Source organism: Hesperophylax consimilis, chromosome 19 (genome assembly GCF_061612785.1).
Source record: "Hesperophylax consimilis isolate HC1 chromosome 19, BYU_Hcon_1.0, whole genome shotgun sequence".
NCBI lineage: Eukaryota > Metazoa > Arthropoda > Insecta > Trichoptera > Limnephilidae > Hesperophylax > Hesperophylax consimilis.
In genome coordinates this window covers 19,356,169-19,371,709 of record NC_142854.1, presented here as the reverse complement: position 1 = coordinate 19,371,709, position 15,541 = coordinate 19,356,169, and the positions used below count along the sequence as shown (strand labels likewise).

The window sequence follows — 15,541 nt, the reverse complement described above, 5'->3', positions numbered from 1 at the left end:
AGAATACTGTTCACTTTTTGAAAACTATTGTGTGTCTCTTTTCTTCATATTTTAGTAGAACCCAACATACTAGAGAAAGCTATATTTTACGAATATGTCAGAGATAGGTATGAATATTAGAAGAACAAATGTTTTAACCCTGCAGAGCAGAAATATTTTATGATTACACCGGATTAAATGAAGGGTGATTTCAAAATAATGCTTTAAATCCGGGTTTCTTTATTTGTTTTACTATTAAATAGTTTTAATTAGTTGGGTACTTTGATCTTCAGTAATAATTTATAAGAATTTGATCAAAAAAAAAATCAACTTCTTACTCGATTTACTCGAAAACGAAAGCTCAAATAAAAAAAAATTATGCAACAAAATCGACTCCAAATGTGATGTAGATTCACCAGTTTCCCGCTTGTACTACGAGTTTCCGAACACCGTGTAGTTTAGTGTCATTTCACTTCAAGTGCGCTTAACTATAACAAACTTAAAAACTGTAATTCAGTATCAGTGGTTCTTAAAATTATTCCTACAGTGTGCCTTAACCAATACAAATCTAATATTATAACACTAAATATACTGTTTATACAAAGTGATGACAAAACTTAGAATAACAATAACAGCAGGACAGGACAAAACTAGAATATTAAAACTAAAACATAATGTAAAACAGGAGTTTAGTTTGTGCTCAGAAATGAGAGTCTTCTGAGCAGACATTTTAAAAAGGTACAATAAGGAGGCAACCGAAACCAAAAAATTACCGGAAGTTTTAAAATATGGCTTATTATAAAATATTGAAACGAAGTTAAGATTTATGAGAATAAAGCAAAGAGTGTGCGCCAAGATCGAGCTGTTTGGCAGTTCTTATCTGCCTACCCTTGCGGAGAAACGGCGTGATGTTTATCAAGTTAGTTAATAATAAATTTGTGTTAATTTCTAGGGTGCTACAAAACTCGATGGCCGCCACCTACACGGACGTAGGCCCAATTCAGAACTTCCGAATCGAGATGTCCATCTTCTACATAGTGTACTTCGTGGTGTTTCCATTCTTCTTCGTCAACATCTTCGTGGCCCTCATCATCATCACCTTCCAGGAGCAGGGCGAGGCGGAGCTTCAAGACGGGGAGATCGATAAGAACCAAGCAAGTGGTTTTATTTGATTTTATTTTTATTTATACACAACAGACTCGATAACAAAGAATAATTAACGACCGTCCAATAATGGTGCATTAGATTTAGTAAGTTATCTTAGAGTAATATTAAGGATGGGTACTTAACCAGTGGACTGCCTGTGGCTCTCTGGAGAACATGCGAGCATTCTAATATAATCCTTATTAGAATAATTTGCGATGCGATTTTGACCTTAATGCTTCGAAAAATAAAATCAGCATCGTTTGGGCTAATAAAACTTTAGGTTCCACTAATATTTTTCTGTTTTATGCTTTGGTCTTCAATAGGTTAATAATAACAAAGTCTGTTTATTGTTGCACTAATAATACAAGTTACTAAGGTGTTGACATAATCGTGCTATCTCTTTCATACACAAATGTCTCTTTCATATATTTGGACACATGTTCATTACAATAAGTATAACAAACACTAACAATAACGGTTCCATGATAACTCAACACAGTGACAATTCAACACATTTTAAAAAAGTGATATAAAGTCATTAGAAACGATGAAATTTTTTTTTTTTAACCTAACCTAACCTGCATAACCCAGTTAATAAAGTTTTTGTTTCATCACTTTCCATGACTTTATATAACTTTTTAAATATGTGATGAATTATCATTTTGATGATTTATCCGGTTACCAACTTCTTCTTCTTCTTCTTCAATGGCGCTACAGCCCATTTCGAGCCTTGGCCTCCTTTAACATGAGCCTCCACCGCCCTCTGTCCTCGGCCGTCGTCTTCCAATCTGCAACATGGAGTAGTCCTCTGGCATCTTTCCTGACATCGTCCTCCCATCTCAGCCTAGGTCTGCCCGCCTTTCGTTTGCCTCCCGGGTGTCCTGTTAGAACCTTCTTTGGTACACGTGTGCTTGGCATTCGGTGCACATGTCCTGCCCATCTTAGTCTTTGGAGCCGTAAATGAGTAGAGAGTCTGGGAGCTTGGTAGATGTCATATAGCTCCTTATTGTGGCGGATTCTCCATGCCTCTCCCTCTCGCACCGCTCCTAAGATTCTTCGAAGTACCTTTCTTTCGAAGATGTCCAGCCGTTCCGCAGACTTTGCTGTCAGTGTTCCCGCCTCACATCCATAGGCCAAGACCGTTCTAATAATTGTTAATCCGGTTACCAACAATAACACAAAAACAAGTGATAATCATTGATGTATTATATTTAGATAAAAAAAATAGGTTCTGCTTTTTTTACCTGCAACCGACCTCCAACTCTCCCAATGCTGTAACTAAAACTACCAAATCCGGTCTACGCGCAGCGCTTATCGCATTCTAATGGTGGAACAAGTTCGACGAGATATTATAGCTCTATGGAGACAATACAGATACCATTTGAGATTTTCACTGCCAAAAGTATTATGGTAATTTATTTTTGGGGTATTATGCCGTGTTGCGCTTTCTCCTTCTTCAGCCATCATTTCGGACAACGCTGCAGGTAGCTCAACACGGCGTAATACCCCAAAAATAAAGAGACAATAAAGTTTGGGTCAAGTGGAAAGAAGAGATTTGAAAATTTTTGTAATGTTCTGGGGGATATCGCTAAATATGTCCGATAAGAATGCCTTCGAAAGTCACCAAATACAGACTGGAACTAAAAGTTTGTCTTTATTCAATTTGGGAACTATTTATTAGATAACCAACACCTCTGTCATAGGTCATCCCATTCGCTGCGTCTGTCCGCCGACAGAGTGGCGTGCCGGTTTGGAAAACAGGAGAGACTATTTTAGGGAGTCTTTTGACCTCTTTTTTTTGTAACTTCATAATATCATTAAAAAAAACAATGACTCTCATGCTGTTACAATTTCTTAATTAATTTATGTATTATTACTTGCAATTTCTTACAAATAATACTATGTAAACTATTGCACACATGGAATTTTAAAATATGAAAATTGTTTGCGTTCGTAAAACTTGAGAAGTATTCGGCCGATATCGCTGAAAATTTCAACGTTTGTTTTTATTAGTGCCAGGAGTCTTTAGAGAGTGGTTTGAAGAGTAGAAAAAGTCGGGAGAGGGCACCTAGAATGAGACGATCCAAAGTACTCGTAAAAGGACCTGACTCTAGACGAACCAAGAAACTACTCGATATGGATAGAAACTCGCTGAGGGAACTGGTAGGACTACTAACGGGACACTGCCATCTCAGGAGACACATGCAGATATTGGGAGTGGAAAACACCAACAGATGCAGGAAATGTGAAGAGGATGAAGAGACTCCAATTCACCGATGGTGCCAATGTCCTGCCCTGGTGGGAACTAGGCTCAGATACCTGGGGAGACATACAGTAGAACCAGAAGACATAGCCAAATATCCAATGACAACCCTGGTGAACTTTATTAAAGGGACTGGGTTGCTGTTAAAGGATTGAGGTAAACTGGGAGAAAGCCAACGGGCTTATGGCCTAAGTGCTCACGGGAACTACGTGTAAATCGTCTCCGCCCTTTTAAAACAAAAAGAAAATGAAGTTGGGGACGCCCGAGGAATATTTAACCCAATATCTCTACACCGGAATGATATATGGAATCGAAGTAAAGTTGAAATTCAAATGGGATAGAGATCTATGATTTCAGGCGTAAGTGAGACAACGCAGGGCAGTTGGACTAAATGAAACATTTGTTTCCATTTAAATTTGTATGGAAGACACTTTATTTGATGATTGTATGTAAAAATAGCTTGTATTATTCATATTGATTTTGAGTATGGCCAAGAGGCAAATCTTATCTCAATACCGTCGTTGTCTCAATGATCGTGTTTAACTTTCCAGAAATCGTGCATAGACTTCACGATAGGGGCCCGACCGCTGGAGCGATACATGCCTAGCAAGCGATCAGGCTTCAAGTACAAGATCTGGCGCATCGTGGTTTCCACGCCCTTCGAGTACTTCATCATGATTCTCATTGTGCTCAACACACTTCTGCTCATGATGAAGGTACACAATACCAATCGATTTTATCCTCAAATGATCTTATAAATGTTTTATTTATCAAACTCAAAATGTGGCGCTTTTCAACAACATTCCCTTTTAACTGACTCATAACCAATGGAGCACTTTTGGCCATATTCTGGCCAAAATGTGACCAAACCAAACGATTATATAGCAGAACGTTCCAGTGGCTAAATACTTAATATTTAGGACCGGTTGTTTCGGAGAATTTGAATAATTCATCAAATTTCAACGCTCATTTTCAAGTTCTGTGAAAGATTTTTTCAAGTTCTGTTTTTATTTCAGTTTTGTCAAGCAACTAGCCTACAATGATATAGTAACAGAACTTGAATAGGACTTTCACAGAACCCGAAAATGAACGTTGAAATTTGATGAATTGTTCAAATTCTCCGAAACAACCCGTCCTTAGTATTAGTAATAATTAAGATACCACTGAATAGGTTTTTTTAAGGTTAAACATTACATAGTTACTATTGCGGCTAAGGTCAGATTACGGCCTGTTCTTAGTTATACCGTCTTAAAAGTGATCTAGACAAAATAATATCACTTCATCCAAATATATAATATTCCCGTTTAACATTCAATTTTAAATAGATTCACCGTTCCTTGAACGTACCCCAAAATACAATACTGTTTTTAATTTTGATTTTACAAACGGATATAAGCAGTTAAAAATATGTGAATTTTGAATTCAAACATAGCTAAAGTTTTATAAATCGCTTGCCAATGATTTTTTTCTTGTAAATTATATTTACCACATTATATGAAATTAATAAAAAATGAAATATGAAATTAATTAGACCATTTTACCTTTTTGTATAAATATAATCTAATTTTTTTTTTTTTTTTTTTTTTTTTTTTTTTTTTTTTTTTTTTTTTTTTTTTTTTAATTGTACAACAGAACATTCGTTCCAGTTACAGTACAATTTTACAAACAGTATAATTTTACATCATATCAACATTTGGGTAAGTGACTCTTCAATAATTGTTTTAGGTCGTTTAAAGAACAGTCATTTACATCCAAATTCTTTGCTAGTTCGTTCAACAGCACCACTCCCCTCGTCATGCTATGCTTTGCCAGGACGTCGGTTTTGCCTTTTGGTACTCTAAATAAGTCATGGTATCGACTTCGGCTGTAGTGGTCTGGTACATATAAATCATAGCATCCCAAGAGGAATGGGCTATCAATAAAATTGTTCCAAATTTTGAAAGATATAGTGGCTAGGCTTGCTTTCCGCCTAGTTTCCAGACTCACAGAATTGGTTTCCTCAAGTAAGTCGATATGGTGCATGAATCTGGGATAGGTTCCATGCGTCCGCATATAGACATACCTGAGGAATTTCTTCTGGATTTGCTCTATCATTTCAATGTACTTCTGGTGATACGGTGCCCAAACATCGCTCGCATAATACATAAAGAAGAGAGTCTGTGACTGACGGGCGGGCGGCGTGGCTTTGTTGTTTATACAAAACGATTTTATTCCAAGATTGATGAAATTTTGCACACTTGACCTTCAAAGTAAGAGGAATGTAATAATATGTGAGATTTCTAAAATCCACTTTACCCACCTCTTAAAACATAATTTTGATACTTGATGAAATTTTGCACACTCGACGGTTTAAATAATAGAAAAAATTAATGTCTAATTATGCAAAAAAAAACATTTGGAAAATCGTGTCCGGATGAAATTTTTGGCAGTTTTCTATTTTATATGATTATTTATACGGAAGCACGGCAAACTTTTAAATGTAAAAGAGAAAGCTTTGTGTTTTGTCTTTCCAAATCTGTTTATATTATATGTCTGACTGTAATAGAAAAGCAGATAGAAGGAGTTTTATGAGAATTTGTAATTTGATGACAGATATAGCACCACTACGTGGCCCGAATATTAAGATTACTTTTACGACAGTATAACTCGGAAGGAACAAACATTATTAGAGATAAGCCGTAATAATAACTTATGTTAGTAACTTATTATTCATTAGTGTATATATTGAAGCATTGCCCTAAAACTTCCCATTCTCCATTTAAGATCATAACGCTGTTTCTCGACCCATTTCAGCTCTTGATCAAATTGTGATCAGCTGGCATGCGTAACAGCATGTTCATTATGCTCGACAGCCGATGAAATTTAATCTATAGCTAAAGCAGGCCGAGAACCGAAGTTTAACGGAGACCGTTCAAATGTCAAATATTTCTAAATGGTGGTTTGACTGTCACCAAATGTGAAGGAGTTTGAAATGCGCAAAACGAAATTGTCATTTACAGTCAAATAATTAAGTTATGTTAAACATACCCACATTTTTAAGGAATTTTGTTGAAAACGCCATCTATTTTTAACTTAATTGCGTGTTTTTTAACTTGTTAATTTTACGCACTTGTAAATCTTTTATAGAGGAATAATATTTATAAAGAAGATTATCTTAATTTTCTAAATTTTAATGGAAATAACTAATTTTATTTAAATGTTCAATTTATGTATTTAAAAAAGCATGCAAAAAGTTAGAAAAATTATAATCATTGATATTTTGCAACAAGTAAAGTCATTCCTCAAAAGGGAAATTTCCCTATACATATATCTTCAAATTATATGTTTAGGAAAATTTCTCTATTCATATATATCTTTAAATTATATGTTTAGTAAAATTTCCCTATACATATATATCTTTAAATTATATGTTTAGGAAAATTTCCCTTTATATACATCTTTAAATTATGATTGATAACTCAATTACACTTGAAAGTAATATTTTTTGAGCAGACTTATTAATTTAGCACTAATTTTGTGACAAATAAATTCTTCTAATTATGTTTCTCAAATAGACATCAATATTTTAACTGACCATATAACTTGCATTATTTAAACAAATTAAATACTACATACATATTGCAGTCAGTTACATAGTAATATCCTGCAATTCTAGTAAAATTGCAGTCAGTTACATTGTAATGTCCTGCAATTCTATTACTATTGCAGTCAATTACATAGAGTATTGTCATGCAATACTATTTCTATTGCAGTCAATTACACAGTATTTTCCTGCAATTCTAATACTATTGCAGTCAGTTACACAGTATTTTCCTATCTTGCAATCATTTACTGCTGTAGTCAATACATTGTATTTCATGTATTGACTACAACCCTTTCCTGCAATCATTTACTGATGTAGTCAACACATTGTCTTGCAATTCTAGTACTGTTGCAGTCAATTACATAGTAATGTCCTGCAATTCTGGTACTATTGCAGTCAGTTTCATAGTAATGTTCTGCAATTCTAGTAAATCAACATAGTTTAATAAAAGAATTGCACAATAGATATTAAGAAATAGTACAAAGATTCCTATGCCTTGGAACCAAAACATAAAAATATTACAGTATATTTTATATGTAACTTTGAAAAACACCTATAAATTTGGTTTCAAAGTAAGCAAGCTTCCGTGTCTGCACAGAAAAACTTAGTTTTACATCACTTATTAATATTTATCGTTGAAAATCTAGAAAAGTTATCAATTACACAATTTATATTACTCCTTCAAATGATTTTTGAATTGTCGGTAATTTTTAAATATTTTTTCCGACAATTTAATAATTATCACAAATGTTGCACAGTATCTAATGTATTTCTTGATGTGACCATTATTTACAGGATCTTATTGATAATAATAATATGTTATTTAACATTTATTTACAATGCAAACACTAATAACATTGTCCACAATTGAAGTTATAAAAAGAAGGAATTATATTTTAAATCAGTATTATTTGCATAGCAACACTCTCATACATATCTCAAAACATTATAATGCATGGCAATAGTGAAAAAAATATACACACGAAAAACGACACACAGAATGCAAATATTGATTAAAAAAATGGAATTGTTAATTAAAATACTATGTTTCTTCTTTTTATAATATTGTAAAAAAACAAACAGTCTTTTGCATGCAGACTAATGAAGAAAAAAAACTGATGTTTACACACAAACATAACATAGTGATTACTGATTATTGGTAATTGAAGACAACATGTTGACACTTTTAATGCGTACACAACAAAACATAAACACTTTACTTTAGGAGGGCATTTTTATGTGGTTTTTTGTGTTGGAATGCCGTATATATTTGTGTCAGTCTTTGGAATGAATTCCGTGTACTTTTGTGCGCATTGTGAATGATATATTGACACGTTCCCACCCATATTTAATCAATTTGATGACTAATAATTGTTTATGCACAAAATGGCTGATGCAAGATTGTTGTTTCATCCACAGTTTTTGTCTATGGAAAAATCCCGCAACCAATTGCTCGATCACCTTGTTTTGTTTTTGTTTATATTGTCTTGCATGCTTCAGTTTATTTTATCGCTTTTTATGTAGCACCCAGTCTCAATACTTATATTATATTTTCTTAATACATACCTAGTAGTTACTCGACAAGTGAAACATATTTTACCTCAGGTGTGACATGTTAAAATTGAGCTGTTAGTCCTAAGGTAGTAACATAACTAAATTCTAGGATCATAATGTAATTGAAAGGATCATCGATCTTGCTCCTCGATAGCTTTTAGGAGTCAGACTATGGTTGTGGCTCCGTATTATCCTGACGCCAGTAGCCGTCTGGCTGTGGTGTGGAGAAATGACAAGACGATTTCGTTTATAGACAGAATAATATCAACTTAACTTCATGAACTAATATTGTGTACTACATATATACTACAAATACATTGTTCCACTCTTCACATAATGAGGTTGGCTTCTACTGAACTCCCAGATTGTGTCAGCAGAAATGGAATGTATTTCATGTTCTATCGCCCTCTGTTTAACTCGACTGCTTCGTCAGCGATATTGGGAAATTCCTCCATAAAGGTGATAGACGCAAACGCATTAGTGCACATTGGCTTCTAGAGTTCGGTACAGTCGGTACAGCAATTGATATGAAAACAACTGTCCCTGTGATAACTTGCTTTCCTCTAAGTTATGCCAAGCGGTCTATGAACCTTAGCGTCTCACATATGATCCATCGGCAGCTATCCCTATGATGTCGTTTATGAGACCAATGAAGTTTCACTAAAGCAAATAATACACATTGTCAAAACGTGGCGTGTGATGGCATAGATTGCGTTGAAAATGCTAGAATTGTAAAGGAGATATGGGAACAATGATAGCTAAATTTCAACTCAGTAAAAGAGCAGAAAATACACTCAGTATCGACCTGTTAATCAAAATGTTGCTTGAAATGGCTTTAGTTACCGGATATGGATAACAGGTACTCAACGTTAAGTACTGTGTGATATTAACATTAAAAAATGTTTTAGCTTGAGCTTTCAATTGACCGAATTCTTCACATTCAGAACACTGCAGAGATGCAATGAAGTTTTATCTTAAAAATTATTGACAGCGACACCTGTCCTTGTGATGATGAATCCCTGCTAAATGTTCACCACCTCCTGAAGATCTGTCTGCTTTACATCACAAAGAGTGTCAAACTAAATGTGAAATGCAGACAATATGTCAGTATGGTGATAAGCCACAAGGAAATAGTAACACCCCTTCTAGTACTTTATAAGTCACTCCTAAAACATGGCCATAAGTGCTAAACAACAAGCCACAAGGAATTAGTAACACCCCTTCTAGTAGACTTTATAAGTCACTCCTTAACCATGGCTATAAGTGTTAAACAACAAGCCACAAGGAATTAGTAACACCCCTTCTAGTAGACTTTATAAGTCACTCCTAAAACATGGTCATAAGTGCTCAACAACAAGCCACAAGGAATTAGTAACACCCCTTCTAGTAGACTTTATAAGTCACTCCTAAAACATGGCTATAAGTGCTAAACAACAAGCCACAAGGAATTAGTAACACCCCTTCTAGTAGACTTTATAAGTCACTCCTAAAACATGGCCATAAGTGCTTAACAAACAAGATCTTTCACTTAAGGCGATGCACTACGTAGTAATTTAAAATCATGTGTTTTTGGTTTGAAAATTTGGTCGTCTAGAAATGTTTCCGATGCTTTAATTAAATACTGCGAGTAGAATACATCCTGGCCTTTGAAATAATCGAGTATTTTTTTAGATAAGTCTTTTTATAAGCCCGGAAAAAAATAATGTATAGGCCTTAAGCCTTATCGCCATCTACGTAAGGTGTGTTATTGATAGCGGCTCGATTCAAAATATTACACGACGTAGTTTGGAGCCATTGAGACTCTTGAGCAGTACTCACATAAAAAATAATTGAAGAAATAGAGAGAATAAAACTATATTATCCACTAGGAATAATTATCACTCCTTCTAACTGGACTTCATGACCATAATTATATGTCACTCTGCATATTATACATAAGTACTTAAGTTAAGTACTTAAAAAGCGGAGTCAGACTAGTTAATTATTTAAAAATATAATTTATATAATCCTTGTCACCTGATACTCAAAATCAATTTTAAATGAGATATAAATGTTTCGAGAAATAGATTAGTGGATTTTTATAAATTTAGCACTTTTAATTTATCCTCTCACTTATATAATTAAAGTGCATGTTTCCATCGCATGTCATTATTTATTATTTGCATGCTGCATCCGCTGATTATACTTTAACCCGAATGGCATTTGGCTTCCCGAATGGATGTCGTTTTGTATTACTTTCCCTCGTGATCCCTCGAAATCACTTATCACTGCTAAGCCACTGTTATGAGAATGAAACACCAATTAAAAGAGTATTGCTACCAACGTGTGTTACTTATCCCCCATCATACTGTGAATGAACATCCCTAATTAATGCACACACAAAAATGCACGCCATTTATAACTAAGAAATTATGATTTAAGAGTTTCACGGCCGATTTAATTTTTGGGATATTGAGGCGTTCTGCGCTTTCTCCTACTTATTGAGACAACTTTTCAGACAGCCTTGCAGTGTTCATCATCAAGATACAGCTTTAGAATTTAGAAAAACGTCTTTTTTATTTGTGTAGCAGTGATATCGTCCAATGACCATGACAATATCCTCGTTTGGAAGAGTTAACGACTGTTAAACCCAGGTCATGGCCATATAAATGAAGTACAATCTACATAAATACCTTGATGATGATGCTGCAAGGCTATACGTAATGTAGTCTCAAAAAGAAGGAAGGATCGCAAAATGGCTCAATACTTCGACGGTCAAATAACAATTTTTAATTTGATTTTTTTTATTAAAAGAATGATGCATTTTCTTCGCCTGCAACTTATAATTTTTTTAGCCCTTTCATAGATGTTTTATTTGATGGATTCATTAATTTACGTTATGTACCAATTTTAGATTTATTTTTTGGAATATTTATAACATCTTCGACACACAATCACAGCGTGGACGTTTTTCTAACGAATTTTGTTTGTTTGATTTCTTTTCTGACGCCCGTTAATGGGCGTGTTGATTGCACACTGGCGCCACCTGTCGTCTAATCGTCACAGTATAACAAACAACATGAAATGTACACACAAGTCTTGAAATACTCCAACATCGCCTTCACGGGCATGTTCTCCGTGGAAACTGTCATGAAAATAGTGGCTTACGGGGTTAAAGTAAGTATTACTGGATAAAGCGACCAATTCAATTAGTCCTTTTGCTATATCCATCTTTTTTCTACCTAAATTTGTAGACTTCAACAACCCTTCGCGCTAGCGACCAAATTCAACACTTAAAAGTTGTGCCAAATCTTCCGTTCAATCGAAGATTAAAACAATACATTTATAATGGTCATAGAACAAAGAAGAACACGAGAAATGCCTCGTGGACTGGTTACTTGAACCGAATATTTACCTAATCGGGGCTTAAATTTCTAATTCAAAAAAATGTTTATTAAATTCAAATGGGATTGAGATCTACGATGTTAGGCAATTGTAAATTAAGCAGATTCCTGGGCTATTAGAAAAAATAAAACATTAGTTCCTATTCAAATTTGTATGGAAGACACAGTGTTATATTCTTTATAATAATTAAAATAAAATAACATTATTTTTAATAGCACTTTATTGTATATTTTTTCAATATATAAAACCAACCGGTTTCGGTTCACCCTGAACCTTCGTCAGGGTTATATAAATTTATATTCATAACGTTTAAAATGCACAACATCATTCGGTTAGCTAACTCATTCGTTCGTCGAATATGATAGAAATTACAACATAGACAATGATTTATGTTCGCGTAAAAGAGTTACATTATTTAATACGATTTAATGTTGATTATATTTTCGATTGAATTATCATCACTTGCGCTAAACTTTTACGTTAATTTGGTTGAAAGTGTGGAGGGTTGTTATTAGCACCTCTGAGTATACATTATTTGAGGGGACTGTCTACTTTGTATGAACACTGTTTTCCTAAATAACAGCTTTAATTTAAAGCAAGTTGTCGACAAGTTTCGGCCCAACTGTGCTGTCGTCGAAGCAGATATACTTAAACTGTTTATGTTGCCACTACGAAGGTTTGGTTGTGGTGACCGGTTAGCATATTCGTTTATTGTAAGGGTTTTCAATTAAAAATATAGTATTTCATTTTGTAATGTTCTACTGCAATGTCAAAAGTATAAATTTTTTTACTAAAAATTTCGGTACATATCAAGGGTTTAATGCCAAACAACGTTACTTAAATTTAAAAAAAAATTTAAATTATTTAAGGTCTCAAAGTAAAATAATATTATCTACAAAAAAAAAATTAGTATTGGTATATTTTTTTTATAAATGATATTGTTTGAATTGTTCTCGAATGATTGGTATGTTTTTTTGTAGATAATAAATAATTCTAGGTCTCGATGTCAAACAATGCTATCTACAACAACAAAAAAATACCATTAATTGGACGACTTAAAATCAAACAATGTTATTATGTATAGATAACGTTGTTTGACCTTTTTCCTCGAATTATTGGTATGTTTCTTTGTAGATAAAATTGATTGACTTTAAGATATAGATAACGTTGTTTGACTATAAGCTCTCGAAGAAAAACAGTAAATTTTGGTAAAAAAACAAACTCAAAATACCTAAATTGTATTCTAATTTACAATAATTTTCTGCGATTTAATTTAATTAATTTTACAAAACAATGGGTCCAATCCTCTAGCTGATTCCTCCATCATTGCACAAGCAACATATACAGCTTATAACGATGGTATTTGGATGAATTCAGATACTGTCGGGTTATTCGTAACCCCAAAATGTTTGCCCGAAAATAACCGTAAATAATAATATTACAACTTATTTTTGAAACGAGGAGATATGTTTTTATGAGAAGATCGTCTCTGCAAATTTTGTAACTCAATGGAGCTTTTATATTAAAAGTCGATGGGCGGAGCAAATTAAAGTTTTTTTTTATTTTAACAAAATTATACATTTAACACTTTTTTTTTCTTTTTTCTTCGTTAAACTTATATTAAGTATGTATTTGTTTTAACATTTTTAAGTGTTTATTTTTTCTTATTCAATGCATTGCACTGCACTGCATTCCTTTCAATTGATTGTCATTATATTAACTTATACAGTAAGTAATTAATTAATCATTTGTGCATTCACTTCTTGTTGCGAAGCTCATTTACTTTATTTGGCTATTTTATTATATTTGTTTTTGACCGTCCATTTTAAAATAAATATGTTTTCATGACGGTATTAAGTCAACTGCCGTCCGTGGGAATGGGGTAAGAATTTTGACTCTGGAAAATTCAATTCCAAAAAGAACATATGTTTAAATTTGACGTTTACGCACTGTGTAAGATTGTGTTACTAAAGAAGAGATCTGAAAAGTTTGCGAGGTTAATGTAAATGCAAAGAATGAGGTTAAGAAAGAGATGCTTAGATGATTTTCACTCGTAGAGTGGATGGAAACAGAAAGAACAGTAAAAATTTCCTAAATGCGACAAAATATTTTCTGTCTTTTCTGCTTCAAATCTTTCGATTGGGAGTTTCGTTAATATTGTCTTCAATAAGTATTTTTTTCTATCGTGCCGAAATACGTGATTTTTTCTATCACGCCGAAATTTGTGATTTTTTCTATCATGCCGAAATCTGTGATTTTTTCTATCATGCCGAAATCTGTGATTTTTTCTATCATGCCGAAATATGTGATTTTTTCTATCATGTCGAAATACGTGATTTTTTCTATCATGCCGAAATACGTGATTTTTTCTATCATGCAGAAATATGTGATTTTTTTTTCTATAAATTTGACTTTCATCCAAAGAATATCTTGGCCATGAAAAGTTCAGATTTTTTTTCTCAAAGTTAGTTACATTTAACTACATTTACAAAGTAGAAACAAACTTATGTTTTTATAAAATAAATTAGAGTAAACAAACATACAGACGATTCTATAAGAGTGACTAACAAACGGTACAGAACTGGTAATAATAGTAATCACAAATTTATCGGCGTCAGAAAAATAAATAATAATTCTTTTCAGTTTGTCTCAAATATGGATGCCATGAATAAAATACTGAAACTAGCCAAAGGGAATAATTCCCAATTCGCACCATTAATGTAATGTTTGTTATTTTTTCATAATTTTTATTGTATAAACATGATGAAGTGACCTTACAATAATTTTCTTACAAATTCCCTTACAATGTTTTCGAAATATTGTGTTTTCTTATTTTTATGTATGATTTTGAATGTGATTGAAGCAAGGAGTGTGTAGCAAGACAGAGTTGTGTGTCGGTCTAACCTCACTGCCTACCCCTACGGAGAAACGGCGTATTAATTTGTTATGATGGTATAAAATATACCGCCATTTGATTATAATTTATTTTGAAATGGACTGTGAACTATTAATACCTCTGGCAGAATCTTCTTGATTTTGAAAAATAAATATTCAGCATTGAACATTATTATATATTTGTATTTTAAGTGTTTTTGTGATGTATTTTTTGTATTAGATTTAGGTGTTTACGCCAATGACAAAAAAATTGATCTAAAAATAAAATATATTCTAATTAGATGCATATTAAATAAATAAATGTTTAAAAATACGATTTTAAAAATTAAACTTTTCTATTCATTTTTATTTTCACATTGTTTTCCTCGCATTTCAATGGAATATGCTCCGGGGGACTAGAATCGTTGATTCCTACTGCACCATTGCACGGTCGGAAAATACACCAAACGCGCACACGGTTAACATTAAAATTTGTCACATGAAAACAGATTGTTTCTACGACTTGTTCTCGAGTTCAACAGCTCGGCTTTAGTACAATCTGCCGGCATCTGTGTTTCCTCCTTTATATAGCTAGAGATACTTACATAGAAATACATATTAAAAGATTTGAATACTACTCTTCCATAGAAGCGTTAGCTTTTGTTTGGAAGAGGAGTGCACAGTACATTATTGTAGTTATTTATAAGTAATCAATTATATGATAGGTATTACTTGTTTCAGTAAGTACATTACAGTAT

At 33.2% G+C, this 15,541-nt stretch overlaps 1 protein-coding gene across 1 annotated transcript in view; it reads left to right on the top strand.

Moving 5' to 3' along the window:
* The window catches only part of LOC149414955 (voltage-dependent calcium channel type A subunit alpha-1-like), a 268,503-nt gene that overhangs the window by 176,925 nt on the left and 76,037 nt on the right, over nucleotides 1-15,541 (top strand). Inside the window, exons 23-25 of the mRNA XM_089643350.1 lie at nucleotides 932-1,133; nucleotides 3,940-4,104; nucleotides 11,571-11,681. Of these exons, the coding sequence (XP_089499476.1) occupies nucleotides 932-1,133; nucleotides 3,940-4,104; nucleotides 11,571-11,681 (478 nt within the window). The remainder of the gene's footprint in view (nucleotides 1-931; nucleotides 1,134-3,939; nucleotides 4,105-11,570; nucleotides 11,682-15,541) is intronic.